This window comes from Archocentrus centrarchus, chromosome 1, assembly GCF_007364275.1.
Source record: "Archocentrus centrarchus isolate MPI-CPG fArcCen1 chromosome 1, fArcCen1, whole genome shotgun sequence".
Classification (NCBI taxonomy): domain Eukaryota; kingdom Metazoa; phylum Chordata; class Actinopteri; order Cichliformes; family Cichlidae; genus Archocentrus; species Archocentrus centrarchus.
In genome coordinates, this window is record NC_044346.1 from 17710823 (window position 1) to 17727240 (window position 16418).

Below are 16418 nucleotides of genomic sequence, written 5' to 3' on the forward strand. Positions count from 1 at the left end.
TTAGTCTTTGTCCTGAAAACCATATTGATGGGTTTGAAGAAATTGTTTTCAACGAAGAGACACTTTGAGATACTTGAATATTTGAAAAACAAGCTGAATACTGAAAAAATATCACCTAATAAAAGAGAAGATACTTTCTTTTGAAAAAATAGAAAAAAATAAAAAACAAAACATGAAAATAAAATCAGAGCAGCTGTAAAGGCTGATATGAATTTATAAAACTATAACAGCTAATGCTGCCATGCATTAGCTGTTATATTAACATTCTAATAAAAATGTAGTTTTCTGGGTGAAGAGTTGCACAAATCAATGGTGGAACTCTTCTCACGGTGTGAATATATGAGTGTGTAAAATAAAATAGCTGTATGTAACTGAGAAATCATGTGTCTGTACTTCAAAGTGCATCTTTTTCTTTACAAATGTCTGCAAAGAAAGACTCACAGGTGAAATTAAGCAAATCAAGTATTGAGATTTGACCCAAGAAGGAAAACTTACCAGGTTTTCCCTCTCAATCCGTTGCTGTTCCCGCTGCCTGTTTACTGCACTGTGGGTGAGGCGAATTTGAGGAGAGGCACTCGGCCTGCAGGTTTTCTTCACCGGTACACTTCCCGGTCTGGGCCCTGGAGAGAGGTGAGACAGCTCACGAAGAAGTCGCTGATTCTCTAAATCTATGCGCCGGACCTCCTCATTGGAGAACGAGTAGTTTTTCCTGTTTCTCCCTCCAGGATAGTGGAAGACCAGTTTTCTTCCAAGCTGGCTTTCTAAATTGAGAGAGCCTGAATGGAAAAAGGGAGACTTGTATCATAATCTGAGTCTCCAATGACAGTTTGATGCATAGTGATGCAGGAAAATGCTTTATTTTACTGATGCTGGACCTGACCTCAGCCTTTGAGACTATTAACCATCACATTATGTTCGACAGGCTGTGGGACTGGGTGGGTGCATCAGGGTCTGCTTTGGAATGGTTTTCATCATAGCTGTCTGAACATTTCTTTTCTGTGGCTGCTTGTAAGTACAGGTCCTCTTCCAGCTCTCTTGCCTGCAGTCTTTTTGGGGCCACTACTGCTTCTGTTATATCTGTTCCTTCTTAAATATTCTAACAGGAACCTTGGGGCAACTTTTGACTCAGCCTTCACTCTGGATGCTCACATTAAATCTCTAGTTCTCTCTTGCGTTTATCACTTAAGAAATATTGACAAGTTGAGTTCCACTGTGTCACACTCTGAATTGTTATTCATGCCTTTATTTCATCACATCTGGATTATTGTAATTTATTATTTACTCGTCTTAAACCTTTCTTAGAACATCTGCAAGGTGATCAGAACGCTGCTGCGAGGCTTCCAACTAAGTCTTCTAAGTACTCACAAATCACACTGTTGCTAATTCAGTTGCACTGGCTCCCCGTTAACTTCAATGTCCACTTTAAGATTCTGGCTTTGACTTTTAGAGCCCTGCATAGAAAAGCACCAGCATACATCAGTGAACTTTTACATCCATTCATCCCCAGTAGGTCTCTGAGGTCATATGATCAGGGCCTGTTGGCCATGCATCATACAAGACTGAGAACTAAAGATGACAAAGCTTTTGCATCAGTAGCCTCCAGGTACACTCTCCCTCTGAGCCTGAGATTTGTGAACTTAGTGGTCTCTTTTAAAAAGCAGCTAAAAACTCTTTTTTTGAACTTGCTTTAGGGTAACTTTTTTTCATAAGCATTTTTGTTATAAAGCACCTTATGATATTTATCTGTATAAATGAAATTTTATTTAATTACTTACTCTGCTTCAAAAACAGAATTTTTGAAAAGCCGTGTTCTCAATCTACCACGCAGATTCAGACAAAGTTGAGGTTATTGTACTTGGTCCTAAAAATCTTAGAAACCCAATATTTACTTTAGAGGGCATTACCTTGACTTCCGGTAACACTGTGAGGAATCTTGAAGTCATTTTTGATCAGCGTGCACATTAAACAAATATGTAGGACTGTCTTCATTTGTGCAATATTGCTAACATTAGAAACATCCTGTCTCAGAGTAATGGTAAAAAATTAGTTCATGCATTTATTACTTCTAGGCTGGAGTATTGTAATTAATTATTATCAGGTCACTCTAAAAGCTCCCTGAAAAGCCTTCATTTGATCCAGAACGCTGCAATGGAAGTACTAACTGAGGCTAGAAAGAGAGATCACATTTCTCTCATATTGGCTTCCCTTCATTGTCTCCCTGTTAAATTCAGAATTGAATTTCAAATCCTTCCTCTCACATTCAAAATCCTGAATAATCAGGCCCCATCTTATCTTAAAGACCTTATAGTACCTTATTATCCTAACAGAGCTCTTCTTCTCAGACTGCAGACTTACTTGTGGTTCCTAGATATTCTAAAAGTAAAACTCAGGCCCCTCTCCTGTAGAATGGTAAATGGACTAGTTCTTATATAGCGCTTTTCTACTCTGTCTGAGTGCTCATACAACACGTTTACATTTACCCATTCACACAAGCATTTCCATCAATAACTAAGCTAAGTGCTTACTGTCTAACATTCACACACATTGTGTCAGAGAGCAACTTGGGGTTCAGTATCTTACCCAAGGATACTTTGGCACGCATCCCAGAGCAGCCAGGAATCGAACTGCCAACCTTCCGATCAGTGGGTGACCTGCGCTTCCTCCTGAGCTACAGCCACCTTAACCAGCTCCCAGTTTGGATTCAGGAGACAGTCACCCTCTCTATTTTTAAGATCAAGCTTAAAAGTTTCCTTTTTCATAAAGCTTATAGTTAGAGCTTGATCAGGTGACCATGAATCCTCCCTTAGTCATGCTGCAATAGGTTTAGGCTGCTGTAGGGCTTAACATGATGCACTGAGCATTACCGTATTTTTCGGACTATACGTCGCTCCGGAGTATAGGTCGCACCAGCCAAAAAATGCATAATAAAGAAGAAAAAAACATATATAGGTCGCACTGGACTATAAGTCGCACTTTTTTTTGGGGGGGGGGGGGGGGGGGGGGGGTGATAGAATCCGAGACCAGAGCAGAAATTCCATCTTGAACGGCAATTTAAAATAATAATGGATTAAAGAACAGGACGAACACGGTTACACCTACGTTATGCTAACGTAGCACATTCAGCTACATGACGCACAACGAACACGTGTTCGGTATTGTAACGTTGTAAACACACTTCCAAAGTCCGCGATATTCACAACAAAGGTCGTCTTTATTAACAGAAAAACGGCTGCTGTAGGCCACAGCCACGCCAACCACAACTACAACTACAACAGCGGAACAGCAACACACACACAGGCAAGCTCTCGGTCTTTTCTCTCTCTCCATGCTGCCTTCACGAACCTCCCGAACAGTCCGAAATCCCACAACATCAACACGCTCTCTAACTAAGAGAATCGCTACAGTATGTTAACGTAACATTAAGTTATTCAGATAACCATAGCATAAAGAACATACTAACAAGTTAACCAAACCATCAATCCATTGAATTCTTCATCCTCGGTGTCACTTCTAAACAATTCCGTACACTCCGTAGACGAAGCGCCGCTTCCTGTTCTGTGTCACGTTAGTCAGACTCGTCATCAGCTGCAGTTCCAATTATTCCAGCCTTTCTGAATCCCAACAGGATGGTTTGTCACTGAAGCCCATGTTTTCTTGATCCATCCAATGACTTCCAGGAAAGTTGGGTGGCGCATTCTCCCAGTTGCCGTTAAGCTGTGCTCTCCATCCATCATCCACTGCGCCCACAGGTTACGCAAGACTGCCTTAAAGCTGCAGTTCACGGAGATGTCAAGTGGCTGGAGTATTTTGGTTCATGTGTTATAAATGTCACATATACGTCGCTCCGGAGTATAGGTCGCACCCCCAGCCAAACTATGAAAAAAAGTGCGACTTATACTCCGGAAAATACGGTACTTCTTCACACATCTCTTTTCAATCCCTGTGTGTTTATACATATAATATTAAACTCTGGCTCTCTTCTATAGCGTGTCTTTTGTCATGTTGCTCTCTCTTCTCTTTTCCCTCACGCCCAACCAATTGTATGCGTAACACGTAATTTTCATCACTGCAATTGGCCTTTTCCCAACAGGCATTCTGCATTTGCAGATTAATCATATTTATTTAAGAGCATTAATTATGGTTTTATCCTTAGTAATGTGCACGCTGGCTCTCTGAAATGACAGCCACATATTAAATGAAATGGTACCATCAATTACACATCTATTTACCCTGCTATGACATGTCAAAATCAGCGCTGTGAAAAGGGGCCTATGGCATAACTCCATGTGGGCTGAGAGATATTGGCATTATAATGTAAACCTCAACTGTACTCACACTCATCCACATCCTGATCTGAGTCCTCATCTTGATGCATGTTTCTAAAACCACTGGAGGGCACACTCTGCCGTGGCTGCTCCTCTTTATGACTTTCCTCTTCGACCTCTGTGACATTCAGGTCCAATGACTGGAGGGGACTGGAGTCAGGTGAAGAGAGCGGGGTCACATCTGTCACTGTATCATCTGACTCTACCGTACGGCCAGCAGGCAAATCCCGAGGCCTTGCTGAGCCTAATCTGGTCCTTCTTACTCCAGGACATGAAGAAGATGAGATTGGTGTAGGGAGGGCAGGGGACTCCAAGCTGCTCCGCTGACTGCTACTGCTATTGGAGCCCTCTGAGTCTGCATCTGCACTAGTCTCAGTTGATGAAAGAGCAGGACTCTGGGACCTTCTTGGAGGACCTGAAGGACTTTGGTTGTGCCTATTTCTTATTAGTTTTTTAGGAGATTGTTGTTTCTCCTTTTTGAGCTGGCTCTAAATGGTAATGCTTCTTCTTTGGTCTCTTTTGGATTCTGGTTGTAAACATCTGTATCTTTTACCTCTTTGGCCTCAGCCAGCAAAGCCACAAAGGTTCCACTGGGCCTTTCAGAGTGCAAATTGGAGCAATCCTCACTATCACTGCTCTCGTTGCTGACTTTATCTGATGTACTGGAGACAGATGACATACTGCTGCTATTACTGTTCTCTACTTGTTTCAGATGTTTTCTATTCTGATCAGTCCTTGATGACAGGTCACTTTGATAATTTTCTCTGTGTTTTGCACATAACTTATGTGCTGCTGGAATCTCCTTCTCATCCTTCAAGACCTTCTCCACCATGTGCCCTACATCTGCGCTGTTTTCAGCAGAATCGCTGTCGAAAAATGAGTGATCCACTTCACCTTCCAATTCACTGGGGTTGAACATGGCACACCTGTAAGGATGCAATATGAGATACTTTAAAGTTTAAATAATCGTGATTTTTTTTTAACCCATTTAGCTTTATATAACAGCTAACCTTTTTGCAAAACCTGCAAGAGTCACTGCTTTCAAAGAGTGGATTGGAGTGACCAGGTGTCCCTTTTTATGCTGGACTGCACAGCCGTTTTATCCTTTGTCCCCTTTCCCACATATTGAGACAATGTTCCACATTTGAACTAGTTTACTAAAGTACTCATGAGAAACATGTGGCTCAAACAGAAATTTGCAAATAGGGATCCCTACTGAAATCGAAAATAACAGTTAAAAGTTGTTGCAATATAAAAAGTTTGATAAAAACACGCTGCTTACAAAAAAGCTAGGAAATGCTCACAAATAAAATAAGTGTACAGTTTTGGTCAGAAGTTTGTATGCATTCATCATGGGAATGTCATGGTAATTTGGGGCTTTTAATGATTTCTTTGAACTGCTCTTTTTCTAGGGTGGAATGATTGTACAGCATACATCTTTAATGACTAAAAAAAACAAAACAAGAACTGAGTTGCTTATTCTGTGCTTTTATGTATTATCTTTGATTTGTTATGTTTTTACCTCTGTACAGTGTCCTTGGGTGTCTTGAAAGGTGCTTACAAATAAAATGCATTATTATTATTATTATTATTATTATTACTCATATGTATGCTGGACAATCATTCCACCCTGGAAAAAGTCTGCATAGTTTGTGTGTGTTTGTTCATGTTAGATATACAAGACTAGCCTAGCTTTAGTAACATGTCCTACTTTGTCACGAACAAACACAGTCTTTTCCCTCAAATTTTGCTTGTTGGTCATCTTAGACTATCTACATTTTGCTTAAAGCAAACTCTAATAAACTGGACGTAATCGATCCAAAGTGTGCAGTAAGCTTTGAAAGACTACAACTGCTGGATATCGATTTAGCTGCACTTTCAACTTCCATTAATACAACAATGTAACAATGCATGTAATAAAATGCAGTTAGCTACAGTCCAAACCTTTTACATGTGTTTTAACCCATAAATAACACACTTTACAGGTAACAAACGTAGCTAACTTATTCTATTTGTTTAGTTTAGCTAACTTAAGCTGAAAGACCACGTAGAGTTATCTCACCTGAAGAAAGAAGGCACGATAAAGAGTTTGTCACGTCACAATTGATGTTCTTCTTTAGAAATGTGTACCGTTAGGAAGCCGAATAAATAAAACGCAAACCTGCAGTAAAAAGAAGTTTAGCGTTAGCGGGCTACAGCCGGAGTAACACGGTGCCTGGTAACCCGTGACGTCACTTCCTGGCAACTGTCGCTTTGGAGACCTCTGCAGCAGGCAGGAGAAGCTTTAGTCCCCTGTGGCATTTTATCGCTCTGCCGATTACCTAAGTTAGATTTATTTAATAACAATAATCACAGTGACAATACTAAGTAAAATTCAGCCGCTGCTTTACTAAATCTAATGACTTTAAACCCAAACTAAGTTAAACTGATGACAACTACTGAAAGCATGTTACAAAATAAATATCTTTTGTGATAATGAATCTAATTACGCATGCACTTCTTCAAAAAAGGGTTTATATGAAAAAAAAGGGCTTTCTGTGCAAATGACTCTTTAGATTATGTTATGATCTGGGATCATATATGTGTTACAGGTCACACCCACATACACTCCAGCGGGAGGGCCAAGTAGAAAAACAGACATATATGATCTTGGATCATAACAATTATATTGTAAAGTGTTCGGGATTAAGTTCAGTTTATACACTATTTCCAAAATATTTTTTTGGGTGAATAACATTGGACAAAACTCAGTGAACTTTCAGGGTAAAATTTTAGAGTGATTATTTGTTTTTTCGGGATTTTTTTTCTGTGTAGATAAAAAATTATTTTGAGTGATGGAAAACATATTAACAATATGGAATACACACACTGGGACAATCGAGCATTATATAATTTGAATTTTAATCACCTTTAATTCTGATCTGTATGGTTTATTTATGTTGTGTTACTTTTACCACTCCTTTTGTTTATTTATGCATATTTACATGGGTTTATACAATTAGACTTTTTATATTTTATGATTTTCACCCTTTGCCTTGAGATTTTGTTAAATGCTTTTGCCCTTCCTGAACAACAAAATTTACTTCCACTTTAATGCTATCTGGTACCTTTCTGTTTTATGCAGAAACCAAACAAAGAGAGAGAGTTGCACTATAGTGATTTGTATTTTTGTGTAAACATTTCTAATCAACTCAAACACATCAAAAAACAGAGACTGGAGACAAACTGAGGGGAGGTCATAAAGTTTCTCCTTGGGGATCCATTATGCCAAAGTAACTGCTCTCCCTGGTGCATCTCCATTAACAAGAAGGGGATTATCTGGAGGCGCGTCCCCTGAAATTACAATTTGTCATGGTTTTACTCTTAATAACATAATTAGACCAAGAAGTGACACACACTAATGAAATGCCGATGTCCTGGGACAATAGTCTTTGCGGGAATCTGTCATATAAACTTGTGTCTGGTCACTGTCATACAATTTACATGCCAATGCAGGATGGGTAGAAATGAGGATTGAATGGGGCCCATACTCATACAATGAAGCCATAAAAAAAAAAAATCAAAATAAAAAAAAAAAATCTAATGTCTGTTTTCATTGGGAAAAAAAAAAGACCTGTTTGATTGGGTGACTAGTGTTGAAACTTCAGTTACAGGGAAGAACTGTTTTCCATGAATAATCAATTCTCTGCCGCTTGTCCTGTTTGGGGTTGCAGGGGAGGGCTGGGGCCTATCCCAGCTGACGTAGGGGGAGAGGCAGGGTACAGAGCAGCCTGCTGCAGGGCTAATACAGAGAGACAGACAACCATTCACACTCATGGGCAATTTAGAGGGACCAAATAACCTTCGGACTGTGGGAGGAAACCAGAGGTTGGTGGAATTGGACCCAGACCTTCTAGATGGCATTCTAGCTGTGAGGCAGTGGTGCTAACCACCACGCCACTGTGCTGTAGCCCATTTATTTTTATTTTCTAACAGAACTTCACACACAAGTAGGAAAAAGATGCCCAGATATCCTTCACATTTCCAGCTGTTCCACAGCAAATTGAGAATTACTGTAACTTCACTGAAATGTATGTCTATAAAAAAAATTTTTAACCACATAATTAATTTCTCTCCTTTTCTCCTGTAAATGGTTTACAAATTAATACAGAATGCATATCCTTAAAAACTAGAAAACGCAGCTGATGTGTAAAGTTGGGCTATTTAGTTGTCTTAAGAAAGGCTACAACTAATATTTATTTATATTTAGATAGTTTATTTTTAAAAAATGCCTTAGTTCTTTGGGGCATAGATTCAACGTGCCTCAGAGATTTTGACGTCACATCACACAGTTGTTGCAGATTTGTGGGCTGCACATCCATGATGAGAGTCTCTGGTTCCACCACATCCCAAAGGTGCTCTGCTGGATTGAAATCTGGTGACTGTGGAGCAGGGTTATTATAGTTAACGAAAACGAACGAAATAACGAAAACTGAAATTGAAAAAACATTGTCGTTAACTGAAATAAATAAAAACTATAATTAAAAGGAAAAAACGATAACTAATTAAAACTGAATTGTGAGTTTACAAAACTAACTAAAACTAACTGAAATTATCGATAAACTGACTTTCATTTTAAGCCTTGTGGATAGATATGAAATCATTGTTTCCGCTCTCCGAGTTTAAGCTGGGAGCGCCACAGGACAACTGTGTGAGTGCGCATGTGCGTGCGCTCACCGCGCTGGTCCGCAAAGTAATTGCTGCGGTCTGCCGAGAAAGCGGCAGAGTCCCGTATGGAGGTTCTTTGAGTACAAACACCTGCACACGACCACAAGGTAATAACACACAATCCAGCTACACAAGCATAAATGCGGACATGAGGTCGGACACTTCTGTAGGTTGTGTACAGAGGCCGCAAAGACCCTGCAGGTTTAATTAGCAGCATCTAACCAAGCTAGCTCCACAAACAGAAGCAGCTTCAGGCGGTGAGAACATCAGGATGCAGCTGGATTTGAGCTTTGACTCCTTCAAAGAGTTTGTTTTTGTTTAACACCACATGTAGGCGTTATTAATCTGCTGCACTGATGCTGAACTTTATTGTGGAGTTTATTGTAGAAGTTATTGAGTTTGGGAGTTCATGTTTTTCTTTGTTTCTCCCTGTTGATGTTCATGTGTGTCCTTAATATTACACACATTTAGCATGTCTTGTGAACAGCTGGTTGTTGAAATATTTCTTTAAACTGTATCTTTTGTCAAGTTTCATTACACAATAGTCACTTTTGCGCCTTGAATCTTGCACCTGATTAGGTATGAAAATACTAAAACTAATACTGAAACTAACTGAAACTAACTAAAACTAAGCATGAAACCAAAAATAAAAACTAATAAAAACGAGCAAAACCACTCTGAAAACTAATTAAAACTAACTGAATTAGAGAAAAAAAAGTAAAAACTAACTAAAACTAAACTATAATGTAAAATCCAAAACTATTATAACCCTGCTGTGGAGACAATTTGAGTACAGTGAACTCAATGTGATGTTCAAAAAACCAGTTTGAGATGATCTGAGCTTTGTGACATGGAGCGTTATATTGCTCGAAGCAGTAATCAGAAGATGGATACAGTGGTCATAAAGGGACGGACATGGTCAGCAACAAAATCAGGGAGGCTTTGGTGTTTAAATACTCCACAGTCAGTGCTAAGGGGCCCAAAGTCTGCCAAGAAAATATTCCTCTGAACCACTGAGTGGCACCAGTGTCATCTTTTCTTGCTGCAGTCCATCCATTTCAAAGTTTGAGGTGTTGCTTGTATATATTTTTTTTTGTCAGCTTGAAGCAGACTGATCATTCTCCTGTCATCAACAACACATTTTCACCCTGAGAACTGCTGCTCACGGGATATTTTTTTCTTTTTCAGACCATTCTCTACAAACCTTGTGGGAAAGTAGAACTGCAGTTTCTGAAATACTCAGACCAACCCGTCTGGCATCACCTTTCTTCCCCTTTCTAATGCTCAGTTTGAACATCAGCAGGTTGTGGAGACCACATCTACATGCCTAATTGGGTTGTTGCCATGTGACTGGTTGATTAGGTATTTTTGTTAACAAGCAAGTGAACAGGTGTAACTAACGAAGTGACCAGTGAGTGCATTTGCCTTGTTGGCTTGCAAAAATAACCAGAGTACATGAAAAAATAATTAAAATAGTTACCCATTTTCTGCTGCTCAATGAACTATTAATAAATCATTTAATAAATATATTGTTTCATCTTAGATTGGCAACATAGTTCAGCTTAAAAAAAAAAGAAGACATCTTTCAGTCAGTATTCACATCAACTTGATGTGAATACTTTTGTTCTGCTGGGACTCAAGGTCATATTTAGTATCTCTCATTTTCTACCAGGAACAAAAGGCAATGACAAAACAGTCTAAAATAATGTGATGTATTTCTATTTGAAACAAAGTAAGCACATTTAATGTAATTAGTTGATCCTTTGTTAAACAGTGTCAAACACTGAATACACAGTAAACATCTGATTTCATCAATTTGGAAATGTTGACACATGTTCATAAAGAAAACGGGTTATATTGCTCCTTCATATTTCTGCACACGATTCACTGAAATGAGATCCATCTGGAAGTCATGCGGGAGCTCAGAAGACCTTCGGCCTCAGAGGCAGACACAGATTATAATACGCAGTTTGATCCCAAAAGTCAGGTCCTTTCCAGCCACACCAACCCTGGAAACACAACACCCACACTGAGGTCAGCACCGTGTGCGAAAACCGGTTCAGCAGAATGAGAAATGCAGATGGTGTGAATGCTTTTAAGTCACCTTGTCTGTGATAACCTGCAAGTCCTCTGCTCCTGTGTAATGAGGATCTAAGATTAGGTAGCGGATCTGCCCTGTGGTCTCACTCCATGCCACACCCAGGATAGTGTGAGCTAAAACTCCCCCTCCTGCAACACAGAGCAAACAGAAATGTAGCTAAGTTTTAACAAGCCCATATTTCTGACAGAGAATTATTATATCTTTTTGTCTATGTTAGACAACAATAATACAGGCTTTTGAAAACTGAACTGCTTTCTTCATGAAATCCATAATCAATATTCAGTACAATTTATATTTCTGGGCCAATTAGTAAAACACTGAGGCTGCCAATCATAAACAAAGAGAGATTCAAAAAACAATGTAAATTTTGTTAAAGCTGATATATTGTCTCATCAAAAAATAAATATATCATGGGATTGATGGTAGGCTCAGCTTCTCTTTGGGTTTTTGTGGTGGTGTGACTGTTTTATACTTGGATAATTGATTATGATCATAAGGATTATTTTTTAAAAAAGTGTTCACACACACAAAATATTAAGTTTCTGTGAGGCCACATAATTATAACACTTTGAAACTGAGCTCACCGATCATGACTGGAGTTCCTTCAGTAAGGAAATGGTTGGCCAGCTCTCTGCCTTTGGATGCCAGCTCAGATCCCTGACTAAAGAGAAGGCAGATTAGTCGTCAGATATACTAATTGTCATCCACAAATACAACATCATTCACAAGAAATGCAGTCACACCTCACAAACATGATCTTGGAGGTGATCTCAAGCAAATGGTTCAGAACAGCCTGAACCTCAATGGATCCAATCCACTGACGCGACCCCACAAATGATGCCTGCTTGTCTCCGACATCCACTAAAGCCTGGAAAACAGAGACCCAGATAGAAACACACAACTTGGACATGTCTAACATTAAAAAGCAGCAAATGTGGCCATATCTTCTATTGTACTGGGATCATATTTTATAGGACAACTACCTGCTGGATCTCCTTGTGAGTGGGCACAGACCGCTCTATGTAACCCTGTTGCTGGAACCAGGAGCAGATGGTCTGCAGGGAGCGATAAGCACAGCCCCAGCCACTGTCGTCTACACGGTCCTGCATGTAGTGGTGATAACTGTAGATCCCCTGGACCAAGTACACCTTGAGAAAAGAAAAAGAAAATCCTGGCAAAGCTCAACTAAATCTGCTTTCTGCAAAAGAGCCGAATACAGTTGAGGATTTGAATTCAGTAATTAGATATACCTTTCCATTATCCAGGGTTGGATGTGTGAGAACCAGATGCGGGTTTCGGAGATAACCGTCTTTGTAAGGCTCATTGGGAAAATGGTAAGCATTGGATCTTCTGAAGTAAGGCCTGTCATCTGGTAGCTCAAACTGCTGATGCAGCTCCTATTCAGACAAAATAAAGTGAAAGAAATATGACTAAAAAAGAAACATGCGCATACATTTTCAAGAAAAAGTGACACATTTCTTCACAAGGAAGTAAAAGTTGAGCTTAGTTGGATTAACTATACAGACAGTTCACCCTTATATCTCTGCGTCTGTGTTATTAGCTGTTTGATGAACAAAGACACATTAACAACCCTTTACTCAGGATTAATATATTTAAGACATTAAAGGAGCTCAGTGGTCCTCACCTTACGTAGTGTTACTAGCTGACTGTCAGGCACTCCTGTTGGATAAACCACAGTCACCAGTCCTTTTGGTTCTGGAAGGAAGTGGACTGGTTCGGGAACAAGAAGTGTCATTCCCTTCATGTTTTCAAGAGTCACTTTCTCCATCTCAGTTAACTGATGTGTTAGTGCCTCCATTAGTTGCTCACAAGCACTACAGCACCAGGAAAAAAAAAAAAATTCACTGTAAGAGTCAAGCTTTGGTTAGTAGTATAAAACCACACATTTTGAATAACACACATACTCTTTGATTGTATCACTGGAGCCAGTACGGACAACACAGTCCACTGGAAGAGTCGCCCTCACAAAGTGGGATTTCTGAACTGTTTTGATGAGGATCGGGGCTGAGACGGGGCCTGGCTTTGTCACCTCCACCATCAGACGAAGGTTTATGACACTCTAAATGGCAAAAAGCGTGAATTAAATTCACAAGCAAACACAAACACCATAAAGACAACTAGAGATAAAAACAGCTTTAGGATTAGAGCTGAAACAATTAGTTAATAAAAAGTTGATCAGCTGCAAGTAAATTAGTATTTATTTTCATATTCAATTAAAGTTTCAAAGCTTATTGTCATACACATAAAGAAACGTGTATGACTCCCTGTGCAATGAAATTCTGTCTTTGCTGTACATGACAGATGACAGATTAACATCTTTTCTCAGTTTAAGTTAAAAATGAAAGTAAAAAAGAAAGAAATAAGATTCTGGTCTCTCAAAGTGAATATTTGCATAGTTAACTGATGTTTGGTCTTTAGAATAACCCTGGGAAATGTAACCGATATTTGTCCTTTATTTTGATGCATTTACTAATTAAAAAAAAAAATCTATTAACAGTGAAGGATGCTGTGAACAACAACAACAAGCTGACACTTGATTTTTTTCCACCCTAATGTTATCTGTGACAACAGCTCCCTATGACTACCCCAGTGGAGGCACTGGCCTCCTGAGCCAGGAATTGTGGGTTTAAATCCCATCTGGGGTGAATAACAGGTTGATAAAGAAAGATTATTCCTGGCCTGTGGCTGAAGGACTGAACCTTTCTGACTTTTTCCTCTTATATTGTTATTGTGATATAGACTATTGATTAGACTGGAGAATGCATCACATTGGGCTCAGGAAATGTCACCATTTTCTCCTTTCTCTGGTTTATAAGCAGAAGAATTGGTCAGGCGATTAAGAAAAAAAAAATCACTGTCAAACTGATAATACCAGTGATCTTTTATACCAGCTATACTATATTTATACAATGTAAAATACTGCTATGATTCTTTGGTACATACCATTGTCAAACTTCTTTTGCTTTTCTTTTTTGTAGATTTTTTGCCAGAACTTTCTTGTTCATCTGCCCTGAAATAAATAGAAAAAAAAAACTTTTCAATTTAGCCCAACAAAAGACAAGGTAATAGCAATAGCAACAGCAACAAAAGGCCCAACACAATGTAAGGCACACAAACACAAATATAGAAAGTAGGAATTACAGTGCAATGCAATACACACATTTATTCCCAGAAAGTCTGTAGCACTGTATGGTGCATGTGGGAAAGTGCAACACTTTCCCACACTTTTTGACAACAAAGTTTTTGACAACATGAACTCAAGTATTAAGATTCAGAAAATGTAGTGATGTGATTCTTAACACTGTAACCCTGATACTGTAAACATGGTTTGCCATTAAGTTTTAAGTTATTCAGACTGTACGATGATAACACCAAATTAATCTGCAAAACTGCATTTGCTCTGCTATTTCTCACTCTCTTTGATGTAGTCATGATAAGAGCTGGAGAACACATGACTGAACGTACCGTATCCATTGATATATCTTCACATAATGTACTTGGAGTTATTTCTTCAGGTGTGGCATAGGTGTCTTTGTTTGGCCATATAATAACAGGACTGTCACAGACTGCTAGAACACAGGATTCAGATTTCACCTGACAGCGAAGGGTCTCAAACGTTCTTGAGATGACCTTTTGTACCAGCAGCACTGTAAGAAAAAAAAAATACTGTCGCTCTTTAATATTATTCAGGTGTTAAGACAATAGATTTTTAAGCCATATGTTTTTTAGAATTAGTATTTAATCAGGTACCAGCACACTGTTATGGCATTTACTGTGTTAAATAAACTAAAGAGATAGACATGCATTCATTTTTAGTTTACTGCATTTCTTATTTCTTTTCATTTGTCTTAAAATTAACATCATCATTTAGATCAGTGGTCCTCCTCCTGCCAACTGTTCCTTTTAAATGAGGACAACCAATGTTGTGTTTTTGGGGTTTAAATTTTTATTTTGTTTCTTAAAGGAGTTAGACCAAACATTAATATTGACATTACATTCCTGGCATTGTGGGTAAGGCTTGAAACAGCATTTAGACATTCAAATATGGAAATAACATTGTCTCACTCAATTATTTGGATGTCACAAACACAGCATCTAATTTCCTATAAGTACAGCTGTGGTCTGAAGTTTACATGCACTCATCATTCATCATGAATGTCCTGGTAATTTTGGGCTTGACTGAATTCAAGCTCAAAAATCAATGAATTCAGCTACAGGTGTTTAACTTTAGGAGTGTCTACATTGTACATTATTGTGGAAAAAACGTTTCTGCACACACCATCTGTGCTGTCCAGCTGACACCTGAACTCCAGCGGACCTTTGACACGAAGAATAGTCGCGGTTTCGGAGTCAGCAACGACCTGGGATCACACAAAACAAACAAGTCAGCAGCTGGTTGGTAAATTAGACAACAATATTTGCAATTATTATTTTAGCGTTACTGGCTAACTGCTAAACGAGGAACTGAAGGGCCGGCGAGAAAGGGCTCTGTCTAACATAAAGCTCAACACAACGATCGTCTCGTTTCGATAATTTAATTTCAGAAACCTTACCATTGTGGAGTTGTCTCGCAAAGAAACAATACTATTTATTAGCTGTTGTCTCTATGCAGTGGAGGCTGACATGTCTACTAAAGCAAAAGTTCAACGTGTCTCTGATAGCGACTTCCTATTGGGTCACACTGGCTCCGCCTATTTATGTTGCATTTAGAGAAACTCGTAAATTTTGACAACATTCTCTAAATAATTTGTCATGCATGTTTTTCACTTTAACAATTTTCCCTTTGAAATTTAAGGTGCCTTTAAATTTCCGTGTTCACCTTTGGTGTAGATATCATCTACAGAGTGCATATACATAGACATACTTCAAGAAATTTTACTTTGTTATATATAACTCCCTGGGATTCACATTTACTGCATTCATTTTTATGGATCATCACATTAAATGAACAGACATATTCTTGATAGTTCACCAAAAAGCAATTTTGGAAGAGCACGGAATGAATGAAAAACGCCTTAACGTTGGTCCATCTGTATCTGGGGCAAATTAGCCAATAAATGCACATGAGAGGCCCTTATAACTCCAGAAATCCTCCTCACAGCTCAACGAGCGAGCTGCAAAGTCCTCTGCAGCTTTGTGCTTCATCTCCAGTACAATTTGTACCCATCTAACTAGTCCTGATTCAGTGCCAATGCCTCCCTTCTTATGCAACATCTGAAACAATGTATCAATATTTTTGTTCTTATTTTTGTTGAGGTATTTAT

The 16418-nt window shown here is 38.9% G+C and overlaps 1 protein-coding gene and 1 pseudogene across 1 annotated transcript; both read right to left on the reverse strand.

Annotated features, from left to right (window-relative positions):
• On the reverse strand, positions 1-6537 carry LOC115794393 (cilia- and flagella-associated protein 97-like; annotated as a pseudogene).
• A 4198-nt stretch (positions 6538-10735) lies between these two features.
• LOC115786349 (ufm1-specific protease 2-like) lies at positions 10736-15840 on the reverse strand. The gene is given in 13 exon segments (XM_030738472.1): positions 10736-11041; positions 11137-11261; positions 11718-11794; positions 11877-12001; positions 12117-12281; positions 12384-12530; positions 12779-12968; positions 13059-13213; positions 14098-14164; positions 14620-14634; positions 14636-14801; positions 15434-15515; positions 15708-15840. Coding segments are annotated over 13 exon segments (1404 nt in total). The 5' UTR covers positions 15711-15840; the 3' UTR covers positions 10736-10954.
• Positions 15841-16418: the final 578 nt, after the last annotated feature.